Source organism: Grammomys surdaster, unplaced genomic scaffold, assembly GCF_004785775.1.
Source record: "Grammomys surdaster isolate TR1022 unplaced genomic scaffold, NIH_TR_1.0 100, whole genome shotgun sequence".
NCBI classification, from domain to species: domain Eukaryota; kingdom Metazoa; phylum Chordata; class Mammalia; order Rodentia; family Muridae; genus Grammomys; species Grammomys surdaster.
In genome coordinates, this window is record NW_021604579.1 from 2322490 (window position 1) to 2338736 (window position 16247).

Below are 16247 nucleotides of genomic sequence, written 5' to 3' on the forward strand. Positions count from 1 at the left end.
ATAAAATAAAATAAAATAAAATAAAATAAAATAAAATAAAATAAAATAAAATAACTTATCCCTTTATTCTTTTGTTGCTACTAATCTTGGTGTAAGATCAAATAATTGTTATTACCCCCACCCCCCAAAAAACCCATATCTAGAGCTGGACATGGCGGTGCATGCATTTAACCCCAGCATTTGGGAGGTAGAACCAAGTGGATCTCTGTAAGTTCGAGGTCAGCCTGATGTATATAACAAGTTTTAGGACAGCCACAGCTATATAATAGAAAGACCCTGTCAAAACAAAAATGTCAACAACACAAACAAAGACTCATATCTAGAGTAATAACTAAAGAAGTAGACTTAGAAAATACAACTGTAGGGCTGGAGAGATGGCTCAGCAGTTAAGAGCACTGGCTGCTCTTCCAGAGGTCCCAGGTTCGATTCCCAGCACCCATGGGACAACTGTCTATAACTCCACTTTCAAGGACTTTACAAAACACCAATGCACATTAGAAAGAAAGAAAAGAAGGAAGGAAGGAAGGAAGGAAGGAAGGAAGGAAGGAAAGAAGGAAAGTACAATTGTCAATTCAGTTGAACTGTCTTAAAAATGTAATCAAGAAGGGCTAGAGAGATGGCTCAGTGGTTAAATGCACTGGCTGTTCTTCCAGAGGAACTGAGTTCAAATCCCAGCATCCAATTGGCAGCTCACGACTGTTAGTATCTCCAATTTCAGGGTATCAAACACCTTTACATAAACATACACACAGGCAAAACACTGATGCATATAAAATAAAAATAAATAAATTATAATGTAAGCAAGCCTGGCATGGTAGTACATGCTTGTAATACCTGCATTTGAGAGGCTGAGGCAGGAGGATTGTAAATTCAAGGATGTGTTGACAGAGTGAATTGCATTCTTGGCTATATAGCAAAGCCTTCTCTCAAAAGAGAAAACTTACAACCAATCCTAGGATTGTGGCTTGTTTAATGAAAAGCCAGAGTTTTCAAATTCTTCACAAACATAGCAGGAGAATCTGATCAATCAAGTTTAATGAACCTGATTGTCTCTGGCAATTTTTAAATTGGGAAAACATTATATTTGGCCGTGTTGTTCTTAAAAGTAGATTTTATTTTGAGACAGGGTCTCACTATATAGTCTTGGCTAGTGTCAGACTCACTATGTAGGCTAGGCTAGCTTCAAACTTATAGAAACTTCCTGCCTCTACCTCCTGGGTGCTGGGATTACAATTGTGTGCCCCAAGATATATCTGCAGCCCAGTTTTTAAAATGAAAGCCAACTTTTTTCTGAATATCTGCAATACCTCCTCTGAACTTTTAAACATTTGGAAGTCCCGGTTCACTTAGTTGGTGGAGCAAACACAGAAAAGCAAAAAGCTTTTCTGGCTTGCTGTGCGCCTGTCTGTCTGCACTGCACACCCCCGCCCCCAACCCTTTGCTCTGCAGATCCAAGCAGCTCTGAATCCCTGTCCTTCCCAGAAGGCCCCCTGTCCCTCCCGCCTCCTCTTGTGCTTCCTGCCTTCTCCCCGCGACTCATGCTGCTCAGACATTCCTTCCCCTACTTCTCCTTCTTCCATAAAGGGTTTCTCTGTGTAGCCCTGGCTGTACTGGATCTCACTCTGTAGATCTACTTGTCTCTGCCTCCCGAGTGCTGGGATGAAAGGGGTTCACCATCACCAACTGGCTGGAAAACTTGTTTTGGGGACACAGAAGCCATCTCACATCTCTGTCACTGAGAAAACAAATGGCCCCGGGTTCTCATCCCTGCCGGCTATTTATTTCTCCACAGCACTGAGCAGGTTGCTGCTGTTTGCCAACTTGCTTATCTCATCCATAAATTGGGGTGTGGTTGCCTACGTTGTAGATTTGTCAGAATATATCTGACAATCAGCACAGATGTTCCTGGAGGCAGCAGCAGAAATAATATTGCTGTAATTAGAATATAGTTTCTTATGAATCCAGTGGGCTACAGTGGGATTCACCCTGGAGAGCTGAGTGTTGCTGGCACAGTAATGAAGTGTGCACAGTTGTGCGATGCACTCACGGTGTCTTGCAAAGCTCCGTGTTTGCCTCTTGTTGGTAGCAGATCTTTCACTCTAACAGTTTAGGAAACCTACCAGCCAATCACAGTGGGGAACCATAAGGAGCAAAGTGGGGAAACCTAAACTAGAAAGTCTAACTGCCCCCTCCTACCCCCCCACTCCTTATCAACTCTAATGCCCGTGTCTGGCATCCTCATGTAAGTCTTTGTACCCCGATGGTTAATATTAATTCACAACCTAGCAGGATCTAGAATCATCCAGTAGACGCACCTCTGAGCACGGCTGGGATCTAGTTTCTAGACTGGGTCCGTTGAGTTGGGAAGAGACACCCTAAATGTGAACAGCACCATGCTCTGGGCGAGGATCCTGGGTGGAAGAAAGGCAAAGAGAGAGCTGAATCAAAGTTTTCATCTCTCTGCTTCCTGGCTTTGGGTGGGATGTTCCTGCTGTCGTGATAGTTTGTACCCTAGAACGGAGACACAGGCAACACTTCCTCCTCAAGACATGTGTGTCAGCTATTGTGTCCTAGCAACTAGGACAGTGCCCAACATAGTGCCCAACACTAGTTCCTTAGGCAGCCTGGTCTACAAAGAGAGCTCCAGAACAGCCAGGGCTACACAGAGAAACCCTGTCCTGGGGTGGGGTGGGGCAAAAACAAAAACAAAACAAACAAAAAATCCAACTGTTTCCTGTTCTGTTATTTTCATATCTAGCAGAATTGGCAGAATTCTCAATATAGTCCACTTGCTACACAGTGACATTTTGGTCAGCAAGAAACCTTATATGTGGCTGGAGAGATGGCACAGCAGTTAAGAGCATCAACTGCTCTTCCAGAGGTCCTGAGTTCAATTCTCAGCAGCCACATGGTGGCTCACAACCATCTGTAATGGGATCCGATGTCCTCTTCTGGTGTGTCTGAAGACAGCAACAGTGTACTCATATACTTTAATAAATCTTTTTTTTTAAAGATTTATTTATTTATTTAATGTATATGAGCACACTGTCCTTGACACACCAGAAGAGGGCATCAGATCTCATTACAGATGGTTGTGAGCCACCATGTGGTTGCTGGGAATTGAACTCAGGACTTTTGGAAGAGCAGCCAGTGCTCTTAACCATTGAACTATCTCTCCAGCCCTAAATAAATCTTTTTCTAAAAATGTTTTAAAAATGAAATCTTATATGTACAACAGTGGTCTCATAAAATTCAATCACCTAATAACATTGTACCCATCTTGCTATGCACGTGTGCCCTGTGATGTTTATACATTGATGAAATTACCTAGTAACAGTTTCTCCAGCCCCCCCCACACACACACACCATTGTTAAGGGAGGCATGGTTATTTTACGAATGCATTAAACAAACATTCAGCTCTCCTTGTAACATTAGTGGTCCAGGTTCTTCAGCGTGTAGTCTTATAGAGAATGGTTAGGGAACGGCAAGTCTGAGATTGGAAGTCCAGGAGGAAACGTGAGGTACGGTAGGAACAATAAGAAGGAAATAAGGGAATTCAGGAAAGCTTCCAGATAGGTTGCCTTTCTGTAGAGACTGTTCAAAGAGAAGAGAAAGGTGTGAAATGTGATTGTTATATGGGTCATTTGCATCTTTTCTTCTGCTGTTGTTTGAGACAAGGTCCTTCTGTGTAGGCTGGCCTCAAACTAATAGAGCTCTGCCTGATGCTGGAATTAAAGGGGTATACCTCAATGCCCAGCTCATTTGCTTTGGGGGGATATTTATTTTTATGTGTATGAATATTTGCCTGATGTATGTGCACCCCAAATGCACAGAGCCCGAGGAGGCAGAAGAGGGTGTCAGATCCCCTCAGCTTGGACTTACAGACAGTTCGCTGCCCTGTCAGTTGTGAGAACCGAACCTGAGTCCTCTGGAGGAACAGAGTCCTCTCCAGTGTTCTTAACTACTCAGCTATTTCTCCAGCCCTTCATTTACATTTTGTACATATGTTTTCTTTCTTTTTTTTTTCTTTTAGGTGATACACTTGAAAATGCCCGACTAGAAATTGAAAAATTGAAAGATAATCTGATAAAATTGAAAGAAAGTGGTGAGTCAAAAGCATGTAAAGTGAGAATAGATAATAATAAATCACACAGTAGCACAGCATGTATAGATATGATTGGGAGCCATATCTATACATCTCCATGGTTAGCACCTGAGGTCCGTGCAGAGGACCTGAGCTTGGTTGTAGCCCCCACATTGGGCAACTCACAGCCACCTGTAACTCGAGCTCCAGGGGATCCGACACCCTCTTCTTGCCTCTGTGGATGCTTGCATCCATGTACACAGACACCCACACATAAATAAAACAATAAAATCTTTAAAATGTCTCCAGTAATGAAAGTCACAAGTACTGATCCTACAGCCGCTGCCACACTTGCGGTTGCCATAGCCGTCACTCACCGCATACAGAGCAGCCACTGCTCTGCCAGGATCTTTCTGTGATTACCTTTAATCCACCCAACAAATCAGGGAATGTTATGATCCCCATTTCATAGATAAGGATAACTGAGTCGTAGGAAGGATAACTGAGTAACCATTAATTACAAAAAAATATCACAGCTGATGTGTGAATCCTTAGATGTCCAATTCCAAAACCTGTCACCAGGACAAAGGCCATCCTGAGGCCACTGAAGGGGAAGGCCCTTGCAATCCATTCAGCAACACCTCACGTGTGCTCACAGGGAAGCCAATAGCCTTGGAATGGTGTTGAATGAGTTGATCTGACACCACCATGTTTATTTAATAATGCTACCAGCAGTTGCAAGATTTAAGTATTTCAATGGTCACAACAAAACTAATTCACAGAATGATTTTTTATCATTTTTAAATAATTCCAAAATTAGTTATTCCTTCCTTTTGAAACATAGGAATATGATTATAAGCTTGAAACTGCTTATGGTGACCCACCAATCAGGTAACTAGAATGACCAATAAGACAACAAAAGACCTGGCTGGGACTTGTGGAAACACTAGAGTGCACATACTATCACACACTCATGAAGCACTTGCCATGACAGATCCTCCAAGGGAGTTAAATCAAGCTGTTAACTAGAATCAGACAAGTCCCGTCTCCAACCACACAGGACTAAACTAGAAATCAGGGACAGGAATATATTTTAAAGTGTTCCCAAACATTTAGAAAGTCAAGAAGATGCTTCCATATAAGTCTCTGGCATCAGAAAAATGTGACAAGAGATAACAGGAAATTTTATTTTGAATTGACATAGATGGAAACATAGCATTATCAATATTTGCATGGGGGGTCTCCTCTCTCTTATGGATCGTAGGCTGATTCAATCCATGAGGACAACGGGAGCAGAGATGTTGAACAGGGGCCCCTGTGCATACACACGGTGGAGAAACCACACCAGGATCTGCAGTCAGTAGGCAGATCAACTTTACTTAGAGTGATTGAAGGCTTATAAAGTTTTGGGGGACTGAAGGTAGGGACATCCAGGATGAGCAAAGGGCACTCATTGGCTGAGGGCTTAGGGTACCTGGAATATCTCATTAGCATGGGGAAGCATTTCAGGAATCTCAGGTGCTGGCTGACAGGTTTTGTCATGAGAAAGGAAAATTGACCCTATAAACTAATTGAAGCTGACATTCCTCAGGTAGAAGTGTGAGGGCTTAGAATTCTCCAGACAGGGTCAGAGGAGAAACCCTTCTAAAGAAGAGAGTCTCCCATATTGCATGGAGCCCAGAGGTCGTCTGGTCATGGTAGACTTCAACCTTAATAAGCAGTTTGTCCACATTTGTGGCTCAAGGACTAAATCTGTGAGGGACTCTGGTGGGACTTAATGTTAACACTAGAAGTCAAATAAGGTATAAAGCTGTAACAACCTGTTCTGCCCCATGTTTGGGGGCCACTATGTACCGGGCCATTCCGGTCAGTCAACAGGGACTAGCAAGAGAGAGAGTGGGGATGGAAGGGCAAAAAACACGAAGAATGGAGACAAGACAGAAGGTCTGATAAAGTCCCCTTTATTGAAAGGAAATCCTGGGTATATATAAGCATAAGCAGGGAATGCAGCTGAAGACACTTTACCACATGTGCCTTGCAGCTGGGGGCACTAAACAACAAAACAAGCTATGTGAGAAAAACATATTTATCAGAGTGTGCTCAGCTGTTGTGGGCTGTTGAAAACAAGTCTCTTGTCAGGGTATATGGCCCAAGATGGCTGCAAAGATGATAGCCGCTTTCTGCTAGGAGTTGGCTCCCAACTTAAAGCAACCTAAAAATTCATAATAAGAGAAGCAAATGAAATGTGAACCAGCAGAAGGATGAAACTATTAAAATAAGAGTTAAGACCTGCCTAATCCTAGCACTTGGGAGGCAGAGGCAGGCAGATTTCTGAGTTCGAGACCAGCCTGGTCTACAGAGTGAGTTCCAGGACAGCCTGGCTACACAGAGAAACCCTGTCTCAAAAAAAAAAAAAAAAAAAGTTAAGACCCAGTTAAGGGTGGTGGTGCACACCTTTGATCCCAGCACTCAAGAGGCAGAGTCAGGTAGGTCTTTGTGAGTTCAAAGTCAGCCTGGCCCAGCCAGAGCTACATAATAACCCTGTCTCAAAAAGAAAGAAAGAAAGAATAAAAAAAGACCAGGGAGATGGCCCAGTAGGTAAGGTTCTTGACATAAAAATCCAAGTAAAAATCAAAGAGCAAGGTGCTATGGTGCACGCCTGTAATCTCAACACTCCTGCCTTGAGACTGGAGGCAGAGGCAGTGATGTTGTCAGGAAGCTTGTGGAACTGAATAGTAGCAGAGACAAGTAGAGACCCTGCCTCAGAGTAAGGTGGTAGGGGACAAGTGACTCCTAAAGAGCTGTCCCCTCCCTTGCACTGTGCTGGGGTACATGAGCTCCTGCACTGACGTGTATACACACATGCTTGTGCACACATGCACATACATACATACATACACTAAATAAACACACACTCAGGAGGCAGAGGCAGGAGAATTAATGTTGACTCTGTTGTTAGAAATCTATTAAGAGGGTTGGAGAGATGGCTCAGTGGTTAAGAGCACTGACTGCTCTTCCAGAGGTCCTGAGTTCAAGTCCCAGCAACCACATGGTGGCTCATAACCATCTGTAATGGGATCTGATGCCCTCTTCTGGTGTGTCTGAAGACAGCTACAGTGTACTCATATAAATAAAAAATAAATAAATCTTAAAAAATTAAAAAGAACTCTATTAGGAAAGTTCGAGAGTCTGGCAGCTCCACAGGTGAATTCTAACACACAGGCTAGAAATAATAATACTTGTTTTATATAAGCTCTTCCGAAAATTTAAGGAAGAGAGAATAATTTCCAAATTTTAAGTGACCAGCATTATTGTACACCCAAATCAGGTATTCTCAAATATTCCCTGATGGATATAGAAATACGAAACAGCTCATTGGGGAGTCAAACTGAACGTGCTCTCTAAAGACAGGTGGTTAGTGATGCTTAGTGAACTCCTGGAAGCTGTTCGTAAGACTCCTAAGTGGAGGAGTCTAGAAATGTCTAAAGTACCTAAAAGACAGGGCTGTTGCTATCAGGCCCGAACCCAGTGACATCACATCTAGGCGACCCCACATCGTTGCCAAGGCAACCGCCATACACTCCCAGAATCCACCTGGCTACCTCACTTTTACCTGAGAAAGGCTCTATGTCACTGCCCATATAAAATAGGCAGAATGCCCTGGCCTTGCTCTCTTTCTCTGCCGTCTTCCTCTATCTCTCTTCCCCCACCTTTGCTCTTTGCCCTGAATAACCCCCCCACCCCCAGAACCGTTTGGTCTGGTGTCTGTTCTAAGCTGCGCGCCGAAGTCTAACAAGGGCTAATGAAAACTTTCTGTTGTTTAATTTTTAAAAGTTAGGCATAGTTGTCTTGAAATTTCAGCTCCTGGGACATTGAGGTGACTCAGTTCAAGCCTGAGGACCCGAGTTCAGTTCCCAGGACACATACAGTTGTAGGGGGAAACTTATGGCAGCATGCTGACCTCTGACACGCATGCGCGCGCACACAGATCACACTCTCACCACACATACTTACACACATACCACACTCTTGTACACAACATACTCACACACATATTCACGCACACATACACACAGCTACACACAAAATAAAGAAATACTTCATGTTTCTAGAAGAACCTATATTGTTGGAAACTTTATACTCAAAAAGTTCATTAGGCTTGTGTGAGAAATACAAGGCCTCTGTTCTGTTACAGTAGAGCAAAGTTGGTAGACAGAACACTTTCGTTTGGTGGCTGTCCTGTGTAGCAAGCCACATATGCAGAACAGAATGGCGCTCATGAGTGTTTGGAGCCAGTGCCTCTCAAAGTAAAACTGGCTCGGAGGAATAACCTGCCTTCTTCTCCATTTAGGTACAGCTGACCTGCAGAAAGCAAAGGAACATAACCAGAGGCTGGATGAGGAAATTCTGGCGTTAAGAAACCGAGTTCGATCGCTTGACTCTGAGAAAAAGGTGCTTGGAGAAATGGTCAGTGTCCTTTAGTCCTGGAATTTACTTGTTGTGTATCCAATAGCAACCAGCAGTGTGAGTCGCATGGCTACTCATTGTCCAAGTTGGTCCTTGAGAACTGGTTGTGATAACTATCCTGAACACACCTGCTAGTGTAACATTTCACTTGAGGAACTTGCCCTGAACTGCAGCATGGTTGCTGTTGTATACATGTAGAATTGGTTTATTTTTGCTTTTTTTTATTTTTTATGTGTATTTTTTTATGTGTATGGATGTTTCACCTGCATGTTTATCTATGAACCACATGCATGTAGTCCCCAGGGAGGTCAGAAGAAGGTGTCAGATCCACTGGATAAAGACCATCATAAACTGCCATGTGGGTGCTGGGAACTGAATGCAGAGCTTCTGGCAGAGCAGCAAGTGCTCTTAGCTGCTGAGCCATCTCTCCAGCCCCTAAATAGAGGATTTCCATAACAGCATAGAATTAACACACTCACCAAATAAAAACTTTGCCCTTATTTGGTAAAATTTTGTGATTAGTTACATTACATTCACAGTTATATTCTTTTGAAACCATTTCTTCTTGGCAGTTTATTGACTTTTAATACGTTTTTTAATATGTAGTGTCTCTTCCGCTTCAGATTATATTTGTTTAATAACTTTTTCTAGTATCAGATACAGTGTTTAATGCTCAAGAAACTTTGTTTTAAAAATCAACAAATACACATTGGGATAGTTCTTACTAAGAGCACAAGAACTGTCACGTTGATGAGACTAGAACCTGTGCTTAGCTACCTGTGCTGTCTTGTATGTCAACCTAGAGTCATTTTGGAAGATTGTTGCTTTTTAACAGAAACCTCAGTTGTTCAGTTTTACTAAAGAAGACCCGAGAACCAGATGCAGGGGTGAAAGCCTGCTAGCTCAGGGAGGCAAGAAAGCATCCAGCTGATCGTCCTCAGCTGACATCTCACCACAAATGCCCCTCCAAAAAACTTTCAAACTCAATGTCCCTCCCTTCTACTTCCTGTGTGTCTATCCATCCTTCTGACCCCCTTACTCTCTATGATTTTTTTTTCTTAATAATCCTATGTCTATTTCCTGTGACCTGGTTGCTTGCTCTGCCTCTTGACCTATGGTTGATTTTGGATTAAAGATGTGTGCTAAGGCTGAACCATACCACAACTAAAAACAGGTTTTTCCAGTAATTAACACAATCTCAGGGTTCACGATGTGATCAAATATCTTGCAACAGAAGATAGACCTCAGTTGGGGAAATACCCTTACCAGATTAGCCTGTGGGCAAGCCTATGCTACATTTCCTTGATTGATGATTGATGTGAGATGGCCAGTTTACTGTGTGATACGTTATTCTCTGCCAGTGAAATGAGTCAATTTGAGTCATATAAAGGCAGGTTTATTAGGAAGCAGTTCCCAGGCAAGTTTACTGGGAATGACCAGGGAAGTTGCCATGGGGAGGGATAGAGCGGGGAAGGGAACCAAAATGTCTGGATTATATAGAGAAGAGCTTCTGGAAGAGGGAAAGTCCAGCCCTTGGGCTGGAAAGTTCTGCGTAGAGGGCAGAATACCTGGTAATAGGTGGGAACTGAGGGATGCTGGGAAAACCTGAAGGCTTTGGTATGTTAAATATGTACCTCAGCTACTTGTCCTAGGTCTGGAACCTAACACTGTGGGTAATGCTAATCCTGGGCTGGTGATCCTGGGTGCTATAAGAAAGCAGGCTGAGTACCAGTAAGCAGCACTCCTCCATGGCCTCTGCATCAGTTCCCGCCTCCAGGTTCCTGCCTCAAGTTCTTACTGTGACTTCCCTCAGTGTTACCTGGAAGTATGGGCAAAATAAACCCTTTCCTCCCTAAGATACTTTTTCAAGGGTTTTTTTTTTCTTTTTGGCTTTTGGTTTTGTGTTTTGGTTTGGTTTGGTTTTTGTTTTTGTTTTTGAACCTGGGTCTCTCTGTATAGCCTTGGCTGTCCTAGAACTCAAACTCATTCTGTAGACTAAGCTAGCCTCAAACTCACATACCTTCCTGCCTCTGTCTCCCAAATGCTGGGATTAAAGGTGTGAGCTACCACCACCTAGCACAACTAGTCAGTCCTCTATTTTTTTTTTTAAGATAGGATTTTTCTGTAGCCTTGGACAAGTACTCTGAACTACTGAGCTGGCCCCCATTTTCTTATATTTATTTATTAAATGTACTTATTTATTGCATGTATGTTTGTGTGAGTGTATGCACACATTTGTCTGCTACATGTACGTGGCTATGCAAATGTGGAGTCCTGAAAGAGGCCACATGTCTTCTCTATCACACTCTCCTATTCCTCTGAGGCATGGTCTCTCCCTGATCGTAGAGCTCCTGTTTTCTCGGTTAGGCTGGAAGGCCCGAGCCTCCATGATGCTTCTGTCTCTGTCCCCTCAGATCTGGGATTACGGGGATGTGTGGAACTTCTAGCTCTTTATGAGGGCACTGGGATTTGAACTCTGGTCCTCATGATGGTACAGCCAACTCTCCGGCTCATTGTTGTTCTCTTTCCAGGACTTTATGAAGAGTACATGAATTTTGTGATGGGATCCAATATGGCCGCTTTATTTTTTGTCTGCTCTGTGGCCACAAATTGACTCTTATCCTTTCTACTAAGTGTCTCACAGTTTGCACATTTAGGTTTATGATCTACTAAAGATAATGTTTTGTTTATATGGTGATGTAAGGGTTGAGTCTTGTTCACTTCCTAAAGTGCATTTAGTTTTCCCAGAAGCAATTGTTGAAAACAATTATTTTTTTAAAGATGTATTTATTTATTTTATGTATATGAGTACACTGTTGCTGTCTTCAGACACACCAGAAGAGGGCATCAGATCCCATTACAGATGATTGTGAGCCACCATGTGGTTGCTGAGAGTTGAACTCTGGACTTCTGGAAGAGCAGTTGGTGCTCTTAACTGCTGAGCCATCTCTCCATCCCCCACAACTATTTCTTTCTTGAATTACACTGACATTTTTGTCAAAACTCAATCGTATGGGGCTGGAGAGATGGCTCAGCAGTAGAGGACACTGGCTGCTCTTCCAAAAAACCTGCGTTCAATTCCTAACATCCACAATGTTGCTCACAACAATTCCATTTCCAGGGGAATCTGATGCCCTCTTCTGGCTCCTTCAGGCACTGCATGCACATGGTGCACAGCCGTGCTGCAGGCAAAATACCTATGCACAAAAAATTTAAAATTAAAAAAAAAAAACCCTCAGTTGTTTGAGTCTTTTGCTGGACTCTTTGCCCCACTCATCCACGTGTCTATTTTTAGGACAGCTACATGCTGTGGCTTTATAAGTTTTACGTTAGAAAGCACCACAGTTCCAACTTTGTGGAGGTTTTCTAAATTGTATGGGTTATTTCAGATCTTTACCATCGCCACATTTCGTTTTGACAGAAACACCTGTGAGGGTTTTGATGAGGTGGTATGCACTGTTCATGTCAGCTTAGGGAAACTTTACATTTTAACAATATTGAATCCTCAAAACTATGGAGACAGTGTCTCCTGATACACTTTAATCTTCTCAGCCATGGTTTGTATCTTGCAAGGCACACATCTTACAGATACTTAACTTTAAAAAGTATTCTAAAAGGAAACAAGAAACAGAAGGACAACTTATGTTCATAAAATATTAATGTCATAAACAATATAATAACTATAAACATTTGGGCAAATAAAACCTGTGCTGGTTTTTGTCAACGTGACACAACAAACTGAGGTCGCCTGAGAAGCGGGCCTGTGGTCAAGTCTGTGGGGGGATTTTCTTGATTAGTGATTGATGTGGGAGGGCCCAGCCCACTGTGAGCGGTTCCACACAGCAGGCGGTCCTACATGTATGAGGAAGAAGGCTGAGCTAGGCCACCTATTGTCCTTCAGTGATGTACTGTAACCTGTGAGCCAAATGGATCATTTCCTCCTCTTGTTTTTGCTCCATGTTTAATCACAGCAACAGAAAGCAGACAAGGATAACAACTGATCACAAGCTTTTTTTTTTTTTTGGTTTTTCAGGGTTTCTCTGTGTAGCCCTGGCTGTAACCTCAAGCTTTTGCTTGGAAGACTGTGAGGTTTTTTTATTCCTGTGCACTGACAGTTTTCACGATGTGTGGGAGAGTTTCAGCTATTGTCTCTGGGTTAAAAAAACATTGTTTCCCCCATTTTTGTGGTTCTGCCTGCATCTTGCTTGGGTACCTTGGTGTCAGATCAAAGGTTCTGTTCGTTTTTTGCCCAGTTTGTTTGTCCAGTACAATCATTTCTATTGTTCAATCTTCAAGATTATTTTTTCTATATTGTCCAAGGTATTTTCAATCTCATCTAATACATTTCTCATTTCAGACAGACTTTTTCTCCTCTAACAATTCCATTTTTACAAAATTCCCTCCTGGAGCTAAAGAGATGGCTCAGTGGTTAAGAGCACTGCTCTTCCAGAGGACCTGGGTTCAATTCCCAGCAACCACATGGTAGCTCACAACTGCCTCTAACTCCAGTTTCAAGGGATCTAACACCCTCACACAGACGTGCATGCAGACAAAACACCAATGCACATACAATAAGAAAAAATAAATCATTAAAAATCCCCTCCATTTGAACTCACTGTGTTTAAGAAATGCACTGCCTTTGCTGAGTCCACTTCTCTTATGTGCTTTCTCATTCTTGCTTTTATTGCTCGAGGATGTCATGGTGCAGAAAGTGTATGTTGATCAAATCCACACCCGCTCCCTCCCTTCAGTTCCTCTTTTTTGTTTCCCTAACACTGAGGCTACACCACGTCCATCTAACACATGTATTCATAGTAAAACCTCTTAGAAGTCTAAGGCATGGGTCCCAGCAAACAGCATCCCCTGACTGTGTCCACCCTCAAGGCACAGCTCCACCACAGGGCTGACCCTTGTCAGTGTGTGTCTCCTTGCTTGGCTGTGCTCTTCCACCATGCTATTCTTCTAGGACAGGACCACAGGGCTACTATAATACAAAAATGATACTAGCCAAACACCAAGAGCATCCTCAGGTGGCCTGAGTTCAAATCCCAGCTCTCTCACTTACATGTGACTCTGAACACATAGCTTTCTGCTCCTTGGTTTCCTTCTCTGTAACTGAGAATGATAGCAGTACCTGCTCTATCCTAGCGATCCAGGCAATATCAATGCATATTTTGCACTTGACAATTATTTGTTGAGTGAATGAATGAGTGACTACACAAACAAATCAACAAGAAGAAAGAAGATGGTAAATAGCTGACAGGTTAATATTTTTATTCAAAATAAGGTATTTTACCCATGAAACACTGTGGGTTTTTTTAAAGATTTGTTTTTAATTATGTGTATTTATCTGTGTGTAGTATGCTCACATGAATATAAATACCCAGAGGCCAGAGGTGTTGGATCCCCTGAAGCTGGAGTTACAGGCAGTTGTGAGTCACGTGATGTGAGTACTGGAAATGGAACTCAGGTTCTCTGCAAGAGCAGTGGGTGCTCTTAACCACTGAGCTATCTCTCCAGCCCCAATGGTGTGAGTGTGTGTGTGTGGGGGGGGGGAGCCTGTGTGTTAAATTTTTTCATATACAAAATAAACCAAAGCAGAGTACACTCCTCCTGCAAAATCCCTTCTTCTATCACATTTCCCTCTGACGATGAAGAAAAAAATATTTTATCCAGATATGCCCTTTCTTATGACGTCTGGGAGGGGTATAATTTTTTATCTAATCTTTCTGTCTTACTTCCTCTGTTCTTTTGTGTGATGGTGAAGTGTAGATTAAATTCGTCAGGCCACCAGAGAAGTGTGGTCACTCTAAGTTGTCTCCCAAGACAAAGGTATTTTCCTCGAGGCTTCTGCTGTGTGCTAATGGTTGTAACACTTGAACATCATTTCTTTTAGATGTGTTTACTTTTGTGTATGTGTGCTTTGTCTACATGTCTGTCTGTGTACCACATGAGTGCCTGGTGCCCACAGAGGTCAGAAAAGGGCATTGGATCCCTGGAACTGAAGTTACTGAGGGTTGTGAGCCACCATGAGGGTACTGGGAACTGGACTCATGTCCTCTGGAATAGCAGACAGTGCTCTTAACTATGAGCCATCTCTGCGGCCCCAAAGTGATTTGGCTTCTGATATGGTAATTTCCTCTTGTCTGTGGTGGCGACCATGATGGCAACCTCCACAGGAAGCAGGCTGAGCCAAAAGGACGGTCTGAAGATGAATGTAGAATCCCAAGAGTTACTGAGGAAGCTCAGGGGAAGGATCTACGAAGCGCAGGTACAGGCAGGTAGAGCCTTCAGAGCCAATGCAAGGTGTGGCATCCCGTAAGGAGAAGCCAGGGCAGGACAAGCCACAGATCCTGTGAGAAAGTCTCCACTGGCCAAGAGTTCTGCCACAATCAACCTGGCAGGACCCACGGGCAGGAAGACTTCTCCTTGTTCTGGTACACTCTGAACTGTAGCTGTCAGTGTTTCACCCCTGTATGGCCCTTTGTACCATAGAACTCTTGATATGGGAGAAGCCCCTTGGTGATACCTGCCTAATCTGCCTCCCTCTGTGACCAGCGTCATGTGACCTTCTCTTCCAGGATCTGTCTTACTGTAAAAGATGCTCAGGAGCCCTCACAGTCTCCCTGATCCTCAGCATTGAGCCTCACGAGTTTGGTTTGAGTGGATGTGTGTGTCACTCATCATTTAGACCATGGTGTAAACCAGACTTCCTCTTCTCATCATCAGAACTTGAGATATGTACTTATAAAGTTACAAAATACACTTCATCCACATGCTGGAACACACTTATAAAGATCATTGCAATCAGTATTCTTCCTACAGCAATGAACATAGATAGCCTATCATTTCATAGATATTATAAGTGTGTAAAGAATAGTATATGCTGCTTAGAGAGGAGGGAGGCAGGGTCTCTCTAGCCAAGGCTGACCTTGAGCTTACTAGGTAGACCAGGTTAGCCTCAAGTTGGCCTCCTGCCTCTGTTTCCTGAGTGCTAGGATTATATGTGTTGCACACATTAGACCCATTAAAACTAGGACACAGTGAACGGTGGCTAAAGGTAATTCCTGAAGAAGGGTGATGACTGGAAATGGATTTTTTCCCTTCAAAGTTCTTTCACAAAGAAAAGCTTGGCACTGCCTAACCTGAGGTTGGCAGCCAGGTGGTGAGCTGTCAATAACTATTAACTCAGGATCACTCTCAGTAGAGGAACCGAGTCAGTCAGCTGCATGCTGTGGTAAGCAGATCAGCAAAGCTGTTTCCAGGAGCTTGTTTCTCAACCTTGACCCAATGCCCCGATGCCTGTCATGGCTGCTCAGTGCCCTCCATGCCTGTCATGGCTGCTCAGTGCCCTCCATGCCTGTCAAGGCTGCTCAGTGCCCTCCATGCCTGTCAAGGCTGCTCAGTGCCCCCCATGCCTGTCAAGGCTGCTCAGTGCCCCCCCATGCCTGTCAAGGCTGCTCAGTGCCCCCCCATGCCTGTCAAGGCTGCTCAGTGCCCCCCCATGCCTGTCAAGGCTGCTCAGTGCCCCCCCATGCCTGTCAAGGCTGCTCAGTGCCCCCCCATGCCTGTCAAGGCTGCTCAGTGCCCCCCCATGCCTGTCAAGGCTGCTCAGTGCCCCCCCATGCCTGTCAAGGCTGCTCAGTGCCCCCCCATGCCTGTCAAGGCTGCTCAGTGCCCCCCCATGCCTGTCAA

The 16247-nt window shown here is 43.6% G+C and overlaps 1 protein-coding gene across 2 annotated transcripts in view; it reads left to right on the forward strand.

Annotated features, from left to right (window-relative positions):
- The window catches only part of Ccdc30 (coiled-coil domain containing 30), a 94142-nt gene that overhangs the window by 6742 nt on the left and 71153 nt on the right, over positions 1-16247 (forward strand). The window contains exons 3-4 of one of the 2 annotated variants that reach the window (XM_028787752.1): positions 4035-4106; positions 8437-8552. In XM_028787752.1, coding sequence (XP_028643585.1) covers positions 4035-4106; positions 8437-8552 — 188 coding nt within the window. The remainder of the gene's footprint in view (positions 1-4034; positions 4107-8436; positions 8553-16247) is intronic. The other variant, XM_028787760.1, reaches the window with a different exon arrangement.